This window comes from Osmerus eperlanus, chromosome 16 (assembly GCF_963692335.1).
Source record: "Osmerus eperlanus chromosome 16, fOsmEpe2.1, whole genome shotgun sequence".
NCBI classification, from domain to species: Eukaryota; Metazoa; Chordata; class Actinopteri; order Osmeriformes; family Osmeridae; genus Osmerus; species Osmerus eperlanus.
Genome location: NC_085033.1, coordinates 12,583,290 through 12,600,890, shown reverse-complemented (window position 1 = coordinate 12,600,890; position 17,601 = coordinate 12,583,290). Strand labels below are relative to the sequence as shown.

General features: G+C 44.4%; 1 protein-coding gene across 1 annotated transcript; it reads right to left on the bottom strand.

Annotated features, from left to right (window-relative positions):
* Nucleotides 1-606: 606 nt before the first annotated feature.
* Nucleotides 607-17,155, bottom strand: cacnb2b (calcium channel, voltage-dependent, beta 2b). Its single transcript, XM_062481866.1, has 13 exons — nt 16,614-17,155; nt 10,608-10,673; nt 8,260-8,382; nt 7,905-8,044; nt 7,642-7,720; nt 7,372-7,452; nt 7,002-7,060; nt 6,788-6,897; nt 5,864-5,872; nt 5,019-5,170; nt 4,524-4,619; nt 3,331-3,516; nt 607-2,390 (listed from the first exon to the last, which is right to left on the bottom strand). The coding sequence occupies exons 1-13, from the start codon at nt 16,629-16,631 to the stop codon at nt 1,737-1,739; spliced, it is 1,773 nt and encodes a 590-aa protein (XP_062337850.1). The 5' UTR covers nt 16,632-17,155; the 3' UTR covers nt 607-1,736.
* Nucleotides 17,156-17,601: the final 446 nt, after the last annotated feature.

The window sequence follows — 17,601 nt, the reverse complement described above, 5'->3', positions numbered from 1 at the left end:
TGAAAAATGAAGATAACCAAAACCTGTGGAACTTGGAATAAACTACCTTTGCAAAACACACAAGTAGCTTGCTGTTTCAAGTAGCCTAGACTACCACCTAAACAACTGTCACCACTCACACCAAAAGACACATCATTAAACCTGCTAGAGCAGGGGTCCCCCCAAAAAATTCTGCGAGGGCCAGATCATTTTTCCTTTCTTTAATGTTGGGCCGGCTCCGTCTGTTACCGAAAATTACATGGGTATTATTGTGGAGATTTTATTATGATTTTAAATGTATTTATTATGCTAGATTAGTTTATTATTTTGTTATGCACCATACATCCGTACATATCAAGTGATATATAGCCTATTAAAAGAGCATTATTACTATCGTAATGAGCTTTTTTTCATATTCATTGCTATTGAAATAAAAAAATGTACTTACGTATGCACATTAATCAGTGTGAACTTTTTTTTTTCTTTTTTCTCTGGCATTGTTCAGAGGACCTGTCCGAACGACTGTGCTAGAGAGTAACCGAGGAAAAACAGTTTACTGTGGCATTATAAGATCCCTTTGTTTTACAATAAGAACCATATCCTGGTGTTTAAAAGAAGACCAATAGGTGATACTGAACATGTTTATCATCAAGCAAAAAAAATAACATTTTGCATCCCGTGTGACATCATTTCAAACAAAATCAAACAAATTCGGAATAAATACTATACAAAATGAAACACACAAGTTAGAAAGAAACATACCTCAACCAGCATTAAAGTCCTCGCAAGCCAAGTCAATAGTGACAGTTCTATTTAACAGTGCAACAGGCATTCTACTCTCCCTTTAACATGTCTACAAAGGCAATTATGAAGTATATACAAATGCATAGAAATTGTTTTGTTTTCAAGCTATATATAATATTATATTTGTTATCACAAGTTGCATGTTGCAAGATGCATAGTCTCTAGCACGTACTGTACTATGCAGCGCAAGTCTAAGACAGTAGAAAACAAGTGATGCTTCCAGACAGAGTGCAGGTCAGTACAGTATGAATCTGAGCTCCCATCTTACAATCATTGGTAGAAAAATACTTTTATGTTTCTACTAAGGAATTGGTGGCTATTGGTGGCATAATACACAATTAAATGGTGTGAACAAAAAGATGGATGAATATGTTTTCAACTGACAAACCAATAAGGGGATAACTGTCTTTCATCATGGTTTAATTCTGTGTTTATATTGTCAAAATAATATTAAGCCTAATATTAAGACTAAGTCATTTTAGTCATGAACATTACTTATTAGAGTACGATCTGATCAATAACTCTGGGATTAATAATTCCACACCGTTTTGAATTGGCAAGATACAGTACAATTCCTTCAAACATAAATCTTCTAGGTGTTTCAAAATGTTAAGGTACCTACATTGTTGTTACCCTATATAACACCAGCAAACACTTGACAAACCATCAAACTGCTCATTGGGAAAACAAAGTCCTGCAAATGGATGAGAGCACAGGAGAGACATGAGAATCAGAGAGAGAAGAGTGAGAGAGAGAGAGAAAGAGATGGTCGAGAGAGGCAGAAAGATAGAGATCTAGTTATACGGGGAGGTAGAGGGGGAGATGGAGGGAAGACAGCCAGAAGAATAACCACTGAGTGTCCAGAGACAGTACGAGAGAGACCCTGGATTTCTGTTTTAGTGCAGTGCAAAGAGAAACACAAACACACACACACACAACAATGAAAACATTCACTAGTGTATAAAATCTTGGTGCCAATGTCTTGAGTCCCCATGCCTGCCATCTCTATCTCTGTCCCTGTCTCTGTCTCTGTCCCTGCCTTGGTAATGGTAGTGGTTGGCAGTGGGGTGTTGTCTGTGTGTGCGTGGCTGGTAGCTAGGGTGTTGTCTGTGCTGTCTGTTACGTTCGTTGTGCTCCAGTTCGTAATCCTCCCTGGGGTGCAGCTGGCTGTTGCCACGGTGATGGTGGTGGTGGTGGTGATGATGGTGGTTGCTGTTGTGATGGTGGTGGTTGTGGTCCCTGTGCGACACGGCCCTGTGATTGTAGGGCTGCACCCCCTCCTCCCCCTCCTCCTCTTCCTGCACCTCCAGGGCCTGCCTGCGGGGGATCCTCTGGGCGTAGTCCCCCCTGCCAGGCTGCGGGTCCACGCCCGCCGTCTGAATCTGAGCCTGGGTGTGGTTGTGGTTCTCGGCCCTGCGGTGGTGGTGGTGGTGGCTGTGCTGTGGTCTCTTTGGTTCAGTTCTCGGGGGACGGTCGTCCTCCTCTCTCTGGCCCTCCTCGTCTGCTTGCTCCTGGGCTACAGGCTCCCTCTGCTCCTGCTGGTCGAGCTGGTTCTCCCTGGAGCCTTTCCTCTTGGTCAGGGCTGTCTTCTTGCTCTTCTGGTCCTCCTAGGGAAAACATGCAATGGAGGATAGCAATGTAGAGGAACACGTTCTAGGCTGAGAACTCCTTGCTAGCAATACAGCAGCTCCACGGAAACCAAAATAAACAGTTGGATTCTGGGTAGTGTGTCACTCGCACAACAAAGCGAAGGGGCGGACATATACACACTCTCTCTCTCCTCTATTTCTCTCTCTCCTCTCTTTCTCTCTCTCACTGTCATACACACACACCTCTCTTGCACTGCCAATACACAACACACACACACAGGAGGTGAAAACACTGCTAGAACTACTTGTCTATCCTACTGTAGTGGTGCGAGGGCATTGACACTAGTCGTTGTTCATGTCTCACTCACCAGACACACTGCTATCTCATTTCTGTACATTTCCCAGAGGATGAGGTTTGGAGAAAGGGATGGAGAAATGAAAAAGGTCACATGACAGATGAAAGCAGGAGACAGAACAGCTGCAGTGATGTTGAAGTGGAGAACAGTGGCAGGGAGGATTACAAAGACTCATGTCACGCATCATATCCAACATCACGTCGATGACAAACAGAACAGCAACAAACAGAACCGAAAAACATACTGTGTTCGAATAACAGAAAAAGGACTTCTGCAGGTGTGTTGACCCCTGACATTTGTGTAGGCGGCACCCTGACAGTGACGCAGCAGAGAGCAAAGCAGAGAAGGGCTGAGCTGATGCAGCATGAGAGAGGTGTCTCTGGGTGGAGCTGTTTTCCTGAGACCAACTAAAGTACACGTTTCATCGTACTCCATGCAAGTGTCTGTCCTTTGAGTTTAACGCTAACTAGACATCAATTACCATGTGACTGCATAGCAAAACCTATGGTAACGACATAGTACGTGCATAGAAGTGAAGGGTTAGAGGTGTGGATCGTGAGGTAAGTGAGAAGGCACTGTATGGGGGAGGGGTAGTTGTGTACCTTAGCAGGTGGCAGAGCAGCTATGGGGCTGGCGGGTAGAGTGTTCTCTGCCAGCTTCATCACCATGGTGCTGGGCGGCTCCATCTCTGGAGGGTGCGTGGCTCTCCAGTAGGCCTCCAGGTAGTCTGCTATGTGCTCACAGGCGTCGCTCAGCTGGTTCTCATCCAGGATGACGTCAAACATCTCCTGTGGAAACCGTTGGGGAGGGATGGGAGTCAGACCTGGAGGAATGGGTGGACTGGAAGCACTGCATGCTTGAGTTAAAACAATATATATATATATATATATATATATATATATATATATATATATATATATACAATACATATTATATACTAGTCATATAAATGTATCAATCACTATGTAATGCATTTCACAACAGATTATTGCCTTCTAAATGCTGCTTCTGGTTTACTGGACTTGCTGTTGAGAGATAATGAGCCTTAAGTGATGTCTTTGTTGTCACTCTCCTATACAGCGCTGGGATGGGGATGTAGATATTAGAGAGGTATTGTGAAATGGGTCCCTGATTCCAGACAAGATTGTTGGAACACAATCTGTGTCACTGCCTGCTTTCCCGTCCCCTCGGAGACCAGAGACTGGAGGACTTAAAATAACCCTATCCTAGCTAATCAGATCAAGTAAGTCTGTGATTAGGTCCTAGAGCAAGTTTCAGATCAGGAGATGTAAGGAAATAAGGTCAGATCAACAAGGAAGGACAGCCACGTACAGTCCAAGCACACGGCCACTGACACACACACAGGAAGCCACTGACACACACACAGGAAGCCACTGACACACACACAGGAAGCCACTGGGAAATCTCTTTCATTGTCTCATGCTGTGGAATCAATACCCATATTAATGCAAATACCTATCAACACACGGATCAACTTTACACTGATGCCAGTCCAACGACACAGTGCAAAGTCAGATTTATGTGCACAGTGCAAAGTCATATGAAAAGGATGAAATTGGCCTTTTCTTTAAAAGGATGACACGGCAAATGTACTTGTTTTTTTCTAGGTCATGATTGCAACCTGTCATTAATGAATACTTCGTTTGGCTTTGGTGGGAAAACTGAGTTTTTCTCCTGAGGAAGAAGGTTGTTTTTAATGCGAAGAGTACTGAGAGGGGTCGAGATGACATGAGTTTGGTAGTTGAGCTGTTAGGCCACTAGAGGGCGCTCTCACCGGAGGACACTGAGCCAGCTTGTCTGCTGCTACTATCTGGACGTTCAGGTGTTTGGTTTGAGACTTTCCTCTGGTCTTGATCAGCCTGGTTAACACCTGGACGAAAGCCAGCAGGAGAAAAAGCATTCGTAAAATCATTATATTTGAAATCTCAGAAAATTAGAATAGAAAAGTTCAAGAAAAGTGTTGATGGGGGAATTACGAATAGTTACAAAATTGTACATCTCGCCAGTGGTCTTGCAAAGTCAACCCAAACCCATTCTCATTCACACTGAACCCCTGTCAGCTCCGCTACACTAACGACTATAAAACAGCTACAGAACAGCACAACATAAAAATCTGTACAGTTTTGACTTCCACGCAGGGTTGTGGTAACCCAAAAAACAGCACAACCGGTTCAAACCTATCAACAAAGGGGTGATTCCTTTAGCGTATCCATAGCGACCTCTCACCCCCACACAGCAGACGGCAGCATGCCTCCCAGCTCCAGCTCACCTTGGGGGAGGAGATCTTGACGTAGACCAGGATGGGAGCCAGGGAGGTCTTGGCCAGCTGGATGGGGTGGTTGACCGTGTCTGCATCCAGGACCACCAGCTGCAGGCTGCGGGCCAGCTCAAAGATCCGCTCCACCTCCCCCTGGATCTGGGCTGAAGGGGCGAAGAGGCAACAAGGAGTTGGAGGAAGAGGTTGTCCTACACTTCAATATCCGACACCAGTCATGTGTTGTGGTCCCTTATCCATTCATCCATTCATTTCAGTCGTTCATCCATGCCTCCGTATTACAATGTTAAAAATGGTTTTCAAAACAGGCTTTGCATAGCATCAAAGCTTTCCATGCATTGCAGTAAACTGACAAACTCAAAAAATATGCTAATCCTAAAAATATGTGGGAGAACTGATAGGTGAGGTTTTGTAAGTGCTCAAAATGGTTTATGGTAATACCATTAAAGTGAGGATGACAGAGCTGGCATGACTTAGATCACATCATGTATCAGGATGTACACATATTTTTAAAACAGATGTAATAATAATATATTCAATTGGCAGATGCTTAGAATTAGGGGGGGTAATACTTGAACCTGTAACCTCTTGATCTGCAGTGAAGCTCTCTAATCACTGAACTATACCCTGCCATTTGATAGCTACAGTTAATCAGTAATTAAACTGAAACTCATCTGTCTTAAGTTAAGCCAGAGAAATGTACTGGGCAGAGTTGTACAGATCACAAGGTAAAACAAGAAATGAATCCTGAACAAATTGAAGCTTGTGTAATCAGCATGGCCGTGTGGCTTCAACTCCAACATATCATACGAGCTACAGGTGCGGTGGTTGATACGTACCTGCTGCGTCTGAGATGTGGCCACGAGGAGAAGGGCAGAGCGAGGAGAGAGGCAGAGCGAGGAGAGAGGCAGAGCGAGAGGCAGAGCGAGGAGAGAGGCAGAGCGAGGAGAGGGGCAGAGTGAGGAGAGGGGCAGAGCGAGGAGAGAGGCAGAGCGAGGAGAGGGGCAGAGCGAGGAGAGAGGCAGAGCGAGGAGAGGGGCAGAGCGAGGAGAGAGGCAGAGCGAGGAGAGGGGCAGAGCGAGGAGAGAGGCAGAGCGAGGAGAGGGGCAGAGCGAGGAGAGAGGCAGAGCGAGGAGAGGGGCAGAGCGAGGAGAGGGACAGAGTGAGGAGAAGGGCAGAGCGAGGAGAGGGGCAGAGTGAGGAGAGGGGCAGAGCGAGGAGAGGGGCAGAGTGAGAGTGAGGAGAGGGGCAGAGCAAGGAGAGGGGCAAAGCGAGGAGAGGGGCAGAGCGAGGAGAGAGGCAGAGCGAGGAGAGGGGCAGAGTGAGGAGAGGGGCAGAGCAGGGAGAGGGGCAGAGCGAGGAGAGGGGCAGAGCGAGGAGAGGGACAGAGCGAGGAGAGGGGCAGAGCGCAGAGTAAATCACTCAGAACACATGCTGGAGCTATGCTATGTCTTCCCAGCATCCAGATCTAGCATGACTTACATACGAATAATACTGACTAGGACAGAGTTGAATGTTTTTAAATCACACCCTACTCTACAGTGCACCTTTGTCATTGGTTGTGAAAGGCATGTACTATCAGAACAATAGGCCATCGCAATAGGTATCACAGTATGCCAGTCTATCTGGTGAGACAGTTTGATACGGATAACAGTCGACGTTACAGTATGAAAGAAGTGTAACAACAGAATGGTAAGTGTTGGGTAGCATGAGTATCTGAGAGATGCAGTATTCATTCAAGAAGATTCAGATTCAGGCTTTACCTAGATTGGAGCGTTTGTTGGAGCGGTCCATTAGGGCTTTTTTTCCGGGGTTGTTCAGTATAGACCGCTTGGCTAGAGAGATGTCTGCAGCAACGCGAGTTATGGTAATTCTGCAAAATGAACTGCACGTTTGCCAAGAACATGTACACAACGCGTATACAGCAAACATAGGAATTTGATGGATTCTTTATTCAACAAAACTTGGCACGCTCACCTGCCATCGAATCTGTGTTTCAAGAAATCAAACAACGCTTTCTGCATCATGTCTGTCACCTGTAATTGAAAGGATATCGCTGGATTTAAGATAGTGTCTGTGTATGTATGCGTGTGCAGGGCGCGCATGTGTGTGTGTGTATGTATCAAGGCCCTAGCCATGGAGTCAACATTGGGGGGGACAAATTAACTTTTTAATTATAATTTCGGACAGCGTACGTGGTTGCCTGTCGTAGCGTAGCACATTTATATTTTTATATCAATATATTGGGGGGGACATTTTGACCAGATTTAAATTTGGATGTGTGTCCCCCCCCAATATATATTATGATTACGGCCTTGGTATGTAGTATGTGTGTAGCACCACTTACCTCTAGGCCCTTCAGCGACGGTCCCATTAGCACGACAGGACGCATCGTGGGCACCACATCATACGGAGCGACCTGCTCCCCCTACAGGCGACAGGAGAGAACAGCACCCTCAGACGAGCTCAGCACTCCAGCGACATCACATACACACGTCACACAAAAAACATAAACTAGATCATACATCCAAATATATACTAAGATCTTTATCGATTGCAAATGCAGGCACTTTTAAGGGCATGCACACGTCCTTCACAAACACACACACACACTTACAGATTTCTTTTTTGCCTGGGCAACTGTTGAGGGAGGTGTATACTTCTTTGCGTTCATATCCTGGGTAGTTGCTGCTTTACTGAAATTAAAATGGAGATTCAACTGTCATCTAGCTCAGCGCCCTGTCTGAACGGTGGACATTATCAGCAGAAACTTGCACACAGGCGCACACACACACACACGTACACAAAATCACAACGTGTACACACACGCACACTAGACACACTGTCGTTAACGGACTGCGGAGAGACTAGAACACATACCTGGCTAAGGCCTTGGCAGCTTTCCTGGCCTGCACCTCTCTCCTGATCAAGATAGTCTCCAGGTTAACAGGACTGGGAATGAAGCCCACCACGCCATCCTCCTTCACTGGGCGCCCTAACCACCACTCATTGTTGAACTTCTGCAGGACCGAATAGCCACAGATAGAAGACATTGTGGGATTGAGGTGGTCGTCGTCAACCTCACGGAAATCTTCATCACCCTCACCCACATCATCATCATCATCAGCATGGTTTAAGGGACAGCGCGACACACTGAGAGCGCCTGTGCATTCGGATTAAAACGAAGCTTCGTGGAAGCATCGTCGGTTCAGAGCGCACGGACATGACCCCTGACCTCTTTGACGTGCAGGAAGTCTTTGGCCTCGAAGGTGACAGCTGTTCCAGGCACGGGCACGTTGTCTTCGTCCGCGGGGGTGTAGGAGAAGTTACAGTACACGGCGAACGCCACCGGCTTGAACTGGGGACACACGTGGAGATACACAACGCTAACTGGGGGAGTCAGGTGGCTGAGCGGTTAGGGAATCGGGCTAGTAATCCGAAGGTTGCTGGTTCGATTCTGGCCGTGAAAAATGACGTTGTGTGCTTGGGCAAGGCACTTCACCCTACTTGCCTCGGGGGGAATGTCCCTGTACTTACTGTAAGTCGCTCTGGATAAGAGTGTCTGCCAAATGTAAATGTAACTGTAGTGATCCTTGTACTGTACTGTATTGTGTTGCTGTCTCTGTGTGGTGTCAGGTATGCTGTTTATGTAGTATGGACTAAATGTGTTTTAATACCAGTCTACAAACAAATTTCCCCTAGTGGGATCAATAACATTGACTTGACTGGGACAGTAGGACTGAGAGTTCTGTTGTCGGTATGAGCTAGAGTCAAACCCTTGTTGAATGTGTGATATCTTCAAATCATTTGACAGACTATCGTACAATAACCTCTCAATGCATGACATACAATATCATTACAATAGCAATCTATCAAAAAATCTCTAAATGACAATTAAAAGGCATAAGAGTCCCATCCTCTACACAGTCAAACACATCCTTTGCTATTCGGCACCGGGCTCCACTGTTTACTATGTTTGTCATGGTGTGTGGCAATGTGTGTCTGCTGGAACTCCAAGCAGTTAATGCTCTCATTAAAGGTCCTTCTATGCAGGAACAGTCAGACAGACACAAGGCTGCTAGCAGAAGCTGAGTGTTAACACCATGGACTACACAGCCCAAAGCAAACGCCAATAACAATGTCCATTAATTAAGGTCTGATCCTAACAGGACACAGTATGTGGTGAAACGGCTGAATTCAAATGAGTCTTTGTCTGTGCGTGAACAACACAAAAGTGTGTTTGTGTGATTGTGCGTGTTATTGTGTGTGTGACTACTGATGAATTACAATATGTGCAGGACGAGCTTAATATGCAAAATGGGATCTGTGAGAAAAATATGATTATGCAGTAATTATGTAATTATGCAGTGTGTGTACATTTTGCACACATGGGTGAATGTGTGTGTGTGTGTGTGTGTGTGTGTGTCCTCCATGTGTGAGAGCCTCAGGGTGTCACAGTAAAAAGCTGCAGGTTTTTGTGCAAGCTCGTAAAAGCAGCAGTCTGACCTTAAATCATTCATAGGGAGAGATGCAGTATGGATATATTCTGAGAGATGTGACACAGTAAAAAAAAAAATTTTATGGTATAACAAAGCACTAATTTATCTTTTAAAAATCTTTTTTTCAAACGGTTCCCTGAAGAAAATCAGGGATGCTAAGACATACTGTCGACCACTTCTAGCTCCAGAGAACAAACACTAAATGTACAAAAAACATGATACACACATACCACACATTGTTGCATGTAAACATAACTACCCCCCAAGCCTGTAATTCCTTAGTAGGAGGTCTCTGTTGATTTCCTGATATGTTAAATAAGTCAAATGCCAGCAGCCCAATTAGTGGCTTGATCGGCAAACCAAGACACAAATTGCTCCAGTTTGGAGGTGATGGCTTGGTGCTGAGGCACGAGGTCAGCAGGGCTTTTAGTGGGGCGGGTTCACGGCATTAATAACAGCACACCACTGGGAGCACATTAACAATGTGAAAGGATCTAATTCAGTTTCCTGAGGGAGCAGCATCCTTCTCAGTCAAAGAGAGACCAGCCTGGCAGGAGGGAGGGAGGATGGGGTCAGTTCCACATGCTTCGAGAAAAGGTTCACTGTCTTGAGTCGTCAGGAAAATCATCCGTCATCTCAAGTATAGTAAACATCATGACAGGTGATCTTCACAGGATTATTGAGTTTCAAATATTAAGGATCATTATCAAGTATCATATCCTTTCCCCTGAATAGTAAACTGAGTGTAAAAGCATAGCATTGATGCTGTATAAGCCTTTGGTCAGTCCCTTGCTTTTACATTAAAGCAGGTGTATGCTTCAGTAAAAATGCAGGACATTTGCACTGAGGTAAGCAGGGGGAAATATTGCTGTGACTCATTTCAGGATAATGCCAGGTTAATCCGATGCCCCGGTGTCTGTTTCCTGTCTATATGCCAGTGATGTCATCATGTTTCCTGTCTATATGCCAGTGATGTCATCATGTTTCCTGTCTATATGCCAGTGATGTCATCATGTTTCTGAGAACACGGGAGCTACACGGGATACCAGGATAAAACCGTGAGAGATTCAGGGAGGAAGTATACCTTGGCTTTCTCCAACTGCACCTGGGCGTTCCTCTCCTCGACAACATCCGAGTCCTGGCGCTCTCCCTGTGAAGAGAGAGAGAGAGAGAGAGAGAGAGAGAGAGAGAGAGAGAGAGAGAGAGAGAGAGAGAGAGAGAGAGAGAGAGAGAGAGAGAGAGAGAGAGAGAGAGAGAGAGAGAGAGAGAGAGAGAGAGAGAGAGAGAGAGAGAGAGAGAGAGAGAGAGAGAGAGGGAGACAGAGAGAGAGGGAGACAGAGAGACAGAGAGAGAGAGATAGAGAGGGAGATAGAGAGAGGGAAAGAGAGGGAGAAAGAAGGATAGACAAAGAGGAAACATTAGAAGCAGGTTCCCACATAGTAACTCTACAGCAGATAGAGGAATCCCAGCTGCAGTATACTAGCATCCGCACAGGGGACGCCTTCCTCCTTCTCTCCTCATCACTCACTCAGCAGAACCCTCCAGCAGGTAGGGTTTTATATAACAGCCATTACTTCCTCTGGCCATGATGCTGAGAAATCCCAAGCTGTCCTCAGCACTAGACCCTTGTATGCTGTCACATTTACGAGGGACATGTGTTTCCAGAATCTTCTGTCAAATTGTCAGGAAGTGGTAGGATTTCTTCTCTCTTGGGACACTCAAGTTTATGTGCCATGTGTCCCCCGATTAGATTGTCCCCTCAAAGACGTGGTAATTAATGCCCTCTGTGTCCACCTACCCAGGAGAAACTGTGACGCAGGCCCTCCGCCACACTGTCACACACTCACACACACACAGACATGGACATACACACTGCCAGACACACACACACAAATCAAGTCACACACTCTCCTTCCCAACTCCCTGAGAACACATTTCCTTAAACAAAGGACAAAACAGGGAGCACAAGACAAAGTCCTTGGTGAGCTTTCAGCCTTGAATCAATCAGCTCCCCACATGCAGCTTACAACATGGAGAACATTCGGTGTGTTGTAGTCAACTCTTTATCTCAGTTCTGGTTCATAAGCTCATTACAGTAACACACTCATTCACTTACACCCCCCCCCCCCACCATGTCTAAATAGAAGCCTATTCTCGGTGCACAATCCTAATGTATGCCATTCTGCCATCGTGACAGTGATAGATAAATTGCACTGCGTGCTATCAGACCGAGTTCTATTAAAACATCAACAGGATAGATGTGTGAATGCCTTAGAACTGACCGACACTAGGATTAACCTGCCTAGGAGAGAGGGTTAGAAGCTATCACATCTCCAGGAGAGAAGAGAGAACTTAGAGGAGGATAGGCGTCCAGTACAGGATAAAACACGAAAAAGAAAGGTTAACAAAAGAGTGCCTTGAGACGGGTGAAGGAGGAGGAAGAAAAGGTAGAGGAGGGAAGATAAGTAGCTGAAGGCTCGAGAAATTACTTTTAGCTTCGTTGGTGAGTGCGCTTTAGGTATGATTATCAGGTCCTAGAAGGAGAGGAAGTCATTCTAAAGGCTTGAGACAATACTTTGAGTTTGACCACAAACGCCTGCAATAACTGCAATGCACAGTAGTCTTACTTCCATAAATAAAAGCGTCTTCTAAGTGAATGAATATAGACATGAACATGAAAGAATCCGCCACTTGTTTGTTAAAATAAACTTTTCTGCTGAGTTGCTCTGAAGGTGACTCCACACTCTAATACATCCACACAGCTGTGTCATGCACTTGAGTCCAATAGATTGAATCATTTAGAACCCATTCATCACAGGTGGAATTAAATCGGAATTATTCTAAATTCTAATGATTCTACTCATAATGGAGCATTATATTGCACCTTTAGTGAACACACCCTGTCATCCAGGGCTGCCTCCAGGGCTGCCTCTAGGGCTGCCTCTAGGGCTGCCTCCAGGGCTGCCTCCCAAAGCCACCTCACCTGCACTAAGTGTCACATTCTTGGCTTACTGAAGACGTGGCACTACAGTACTGCGACGCTATAAGGATATTGAAAAGGAATGTTATGAGAATGGGATGATATGGTTGTTGGTCAATGGTAGGGTCTAAAACTGTTTGAAAAACATGATATTGATTTTGAGGTGTTCCAGGAGACAGCTGAAGAGAATTGTCTCCCATGGCTGTGACACCTCAGGGCTAACCTGACATAATAACCAGGCAGACATAATAGTCTTCTTCCAAAATACATTACAATTCATGCTGAATTGTTCACTGTATATAGTGCACTCTTAGAAGTATAATACATTTGAATTAAATTCAACCTGTGACAAATGAGTTTCAAATGGTCCAAGCGTTCGATACATCTATGTGACCATGTATTGTGCAGTTGAATTGACTTGCAAAGAAAATTCGCAAAGCCAGGAGGCATTTCGCAACGCACAGCAGACAGCGGAACGTTAACAGGATGGAAATCACTTCCACACTCCCTGCGCACTCCCCAAACGTATATATGGAAAGGCGTTTCCATGGAAACCGTTTAAAAAGAAATATGCCGCCTAAGCATTAAGCCCAGTTAAACAACTCGCCTATTGTCACCGTTTTAGACGGGCGCAAGCTCACACCGGAGAAGCTCTTCCGTTATACCTCACTACGAATAGATCAGCGCTGACAGCAGAGTGCTCTTCACAGAGCAGTAAACTGTCAGCAGATCTACTGTCAGAGATGCACAGCAGGTCAATGAGAGTGTTGGCTCCCAACAGGGATTTACAGCTACAGTGAAATCAATGGCTGGAACATAGAGGGGGCATCGCTGTGTACATGTGCCTGACAGTAGTACTGTAGTACACAGGGACATCTCCAATAGAAGGTGACATCATAATGAGGCCAGCTTGTTCTCTGTCCAGCAAAGCTAAAGTTAGCTGTCAGTCAGGGCTCAAACAGAAAGTTAGAAAATACAGGCACATGTGAAAGAACATACTTATGCGAGCATACACAAACACAAGAGCAGGTTCTTACACAAATAGCTACACACTCACACACACACACAATGGAAGCCACACGCTTGTCCATGCAGGCAATGCAGATACACACATTAACATACATGCATATGGTCTTACCCTGAATGCCACATGCTTGTGTTTAATACACTTTGGTCCCTTGTGCAGCATGACTACAGTGACTCAAGCATCAGAGCTTCCCATATACAAGCTGAGCTCAGCTGAAAGAGCTGACAGAGAGAGCTGTGCATGTTCTAGAGATGAGTAGAGTGGAGGGTAGTGTGTGTGCAAGCATGCGTGTGCTACGGGCATGTCTGTCTGTGTGTGCTCACGTGTGTGTGTGTGTGTGTATGAGTTAGAGGGTGAAAGTGTGTGTGTTAGTGTTATAGAATAGCTCTGTGGACTAGGAAATAGGGCACAGGGAGTGTGATTCTTAAAAAATAAAAAAGTGTTTCAAGATACAGACATAAGTGTTTTGAAGCATTGTTGAAAGAACGGATTTGTCTTGTGTCTTCACCACAAGGGATTCTCATGGTACATCCCGTCTTCTGATATAATGTGGTTTCTAATCTGTTACCTGCACTCTTACATCTTTTCCTTTTAAAGTGAGTAAAGGGAGTCAAGTGGCTGATAAGGGAGTCAAGTGGCTGAGCGGTTAGGGAATCGGGCTAGTAATCAGAATGTTGCTGGTTCGATTGACGTTGTGTCCTTGGGCAAGGAACTTCACCCTACTTGCCTTTGGGAGAATGTCCCTGTACTTACTGTAAGTCGCTCTGGATAAGAGCATCTGCTAAATGACTAAATGTAAATGTAAAGTTCAATGAATATTTGTCAGTGAACATGTCTGCTGCCTCCTCAACCCCTCCACAACAAAGCATTCTGGGATATGGAGCAGGTCATTAACCTTATTGTGACTAATTTCCTGTCTGTCCCTAAATGAGCTCTGGCTGCTAGCCAAGGTTTGGGTATATTTCCTTTTCAAGCCCAAGAAACGCTTTACAGTGGCTATTCCACTGACCGCAGACCATGCCGTTTCTATCATGGTATTTATCCGTCTGACATTTCACGCAGTTAAAAAACGCCAATGAAGTTCATGAGCAGTTAATCATATTTTCACCTTTCCACTGAAGCGGTTATCAATGAGTGAATTAAATGTACTATGTGACCTCTACTGCCTGTATTGCTTCATGGGCTGGTCTGTCTCAACTGTTGAGGGGGGGGGGGGGGGGGGGGGGTTTGTTGGCTTCGTGCCACATTACCACTGCTGCCATGAAGCAGATATGACGATGTCGGCACAGACAGGTGGATTATGGCATGAGGAAAGCCTCTAGTTTTTATTTTGTACGAGAATATCAAAAGCATAGCAAGGCATTTTAACGTGATGATGGAACTTAGGTGTTTTTGAAGTGATTTTACCACATTAAGAGGAATTGTTCAGTGGGAGACTTAGAATGACTGAATTTACTGGCTTCAAATTAAACACCTACTTATAACGGCCCTCTGTAGTTAGTTAATTTATGACACTAAGATACTATCATCATTACAGGAATCTGAAGAGCCTGATTTACCACAACAATTTTATCTGTCAGTGACAATATTCAAATGTCAGTAAAGAGGGGGAAAAGAAAAGAGATGAGAGTTATGAAAAAAAAACATAAAGGAATAGTGACCAACATTTTCATCTCTTTTTCACACACACACAAACACACACACACACACACACACACACACACACACACACACACCCTCACACAAGCCTTCGCCACTGCCCTGGGTCATGATTGTCTCTCTGTAAGGAGATTAAGATAGCATGCGTCAATATAGGATTTGGAGAGAGAGAGAGACAAATGCAAACTCTTCATAGGCAGCCAACAATACTGCTGGCACTGTCAATGGCCAATACTCTCCTGTGGTGCACTGATTCCATACACAGGATAACAGAATGTATGGTACACAGCACTGGGTGATGACTACATAAACTATACCTTTATAATTGCTGCTATGGCAGATATGTTTGTATTTCCATATATGTGTATTATTTTCCATACATATGATGTAACCTGTGTTTTACAATATTTAAAACAGATTAAAATACATGTATTTTCCAAATCAGTGCATAGTAATAAAACTTGCCACAGAAAGGCTGTTTCAAAATTAACCAAATGTTGTATTGGAACAAAATAATTTCAGTTGGAACTACTTTTGTTTTTCTGGAACTTTCCAGATATATTGCTCTATTTCCTGAAGGCGAGGTGGGGAGAGGAAAGACACTGGTTTAATGCCCCAGTAACAGCTTCTAAAAGGCTTTTTCTATTCTGGGTAACAAGCAACAGGACAGTACTGCACACTGCGATATAAGACTGTCAACCTGAACCTGATGACTGCAGCTCTCTCACATACAGTAACACTGAGCAAACAAAAACAGTGTGAATACTACTTAAAATCTAATGCTATATCAATATTATTTTTTATATTGTCTTGCTTGGAATGTATACTTTGATTTTGTGACTTGGTTGCATTTTATAATGCTTTTTGAGGGAATAGGAACTCTAAGGTAATCCTCGTGTTACTATTATGATACATTTTCAGAGTAAAACGTCAGTAAGACAGGACCAACGGGCCAACTGGGTATACTTAAATGATATATCCTCCTCATATCTGAAGCTCACATGAACATATCTACGTTCAACCCGGGGCCAGGCCAGAATGGTGTGGTCACCATAATATCATGTTATGTAACATCAAATTATAAATATCCTTCGAACAGAATATCACGAAATGAAGGTTAAATGTCTTTCTTCACAGACCTATTTGGTCACAACAGGATACGCCATTATATCAAACTAACTACATAGAAATAAGACTAAACTAAAATAAAGAGTATCATGTTTTTCCTTCATCCCACATGGCACATTGTGCAGCGATGAGGAGAGGCCTCACACAGGGATTATGCTCAACGCAACAGATGGTGCATTCTCCCATCCTTCCTGCTCACGCTCAGACACACACACACACACACACACACACACACACACACACACACACACACACACACACACATACACACTAGGGACAAGAGTGAAAAATTCTACCTTTTTCTTGGGCGGCATATCGGTTAAATCGGTTAGTTTTTAGTTGCTCCACGGCTGTAACGGAAAGTGTCAAAAGTCCGGTTTGTCTCCTGGTGGTAGTAACTTAAACATGGCCCTCATATGGCTTGATAAATCCGCACTTATTGAAAGTATAGAGAAATATAAGCACAGCCTGTACTATAGCATGCGAAGTATCAAGCCAACTCCTGCACGCAATTGAAGAGAAAGAAAACTGAAATTGCAGCTTCCGAGAGGACGCACGGATGAATGAGTAGCGCGAAGGGTTTCACCTAAATCTGTATTATGAGTTGGTTTGTAGTTACCCCTGTTCGAATCATGGGGCATTAAAGGCTTATTTCTTTGCGTGGCATCTGTTGCTACACTCTTCTCTGACCTGAAGCAGCGCTAACCCAACCAAAGATGTCGTTTCTGAAGTCCAGCAGTCCGATCTGTCCCTTTGATTTCCCGCTCTGTTAGCAAAGTCCACGGTGAGGATTTTGTCATTTGTATTGGTCGGTGTTGGGTAATACACCCGCCGTGCCTGTGACGACAGATTAGTGTGCAACCAAACAAGTTGCTGAAAGAATCAGGCTGTATAAATGGAAGAGCTATGGCTCTGTTCCAAATTGTGAAATGCCATCAAATAAAGAGTTATATCGCTCTTCAAAGAGGAGAAGTGCACATTTATGTGTTATATTTTTGTTAATACAAATGTATGTGGTGTAAACTACAAATTAATCTGCCCCCAAATGGGTCCTTTTTAACTGCACATCTCTTGTGGTGACCTGTTATTTGATAAGAGACAACCATGAATTTTGTGTGTGTATACAATCTCCACCGATACTCGTAACACATTTACATTACATTACATTTAGTCATTTAGCAGACGCTCTTATCCAGAGCGACTTACAGTAAGTACAGGGACATTCCCCCCGAGGCAAGTAGGGTGAAGTGCCTTGCCCAAGGACACAACGTCATTTGACACGGC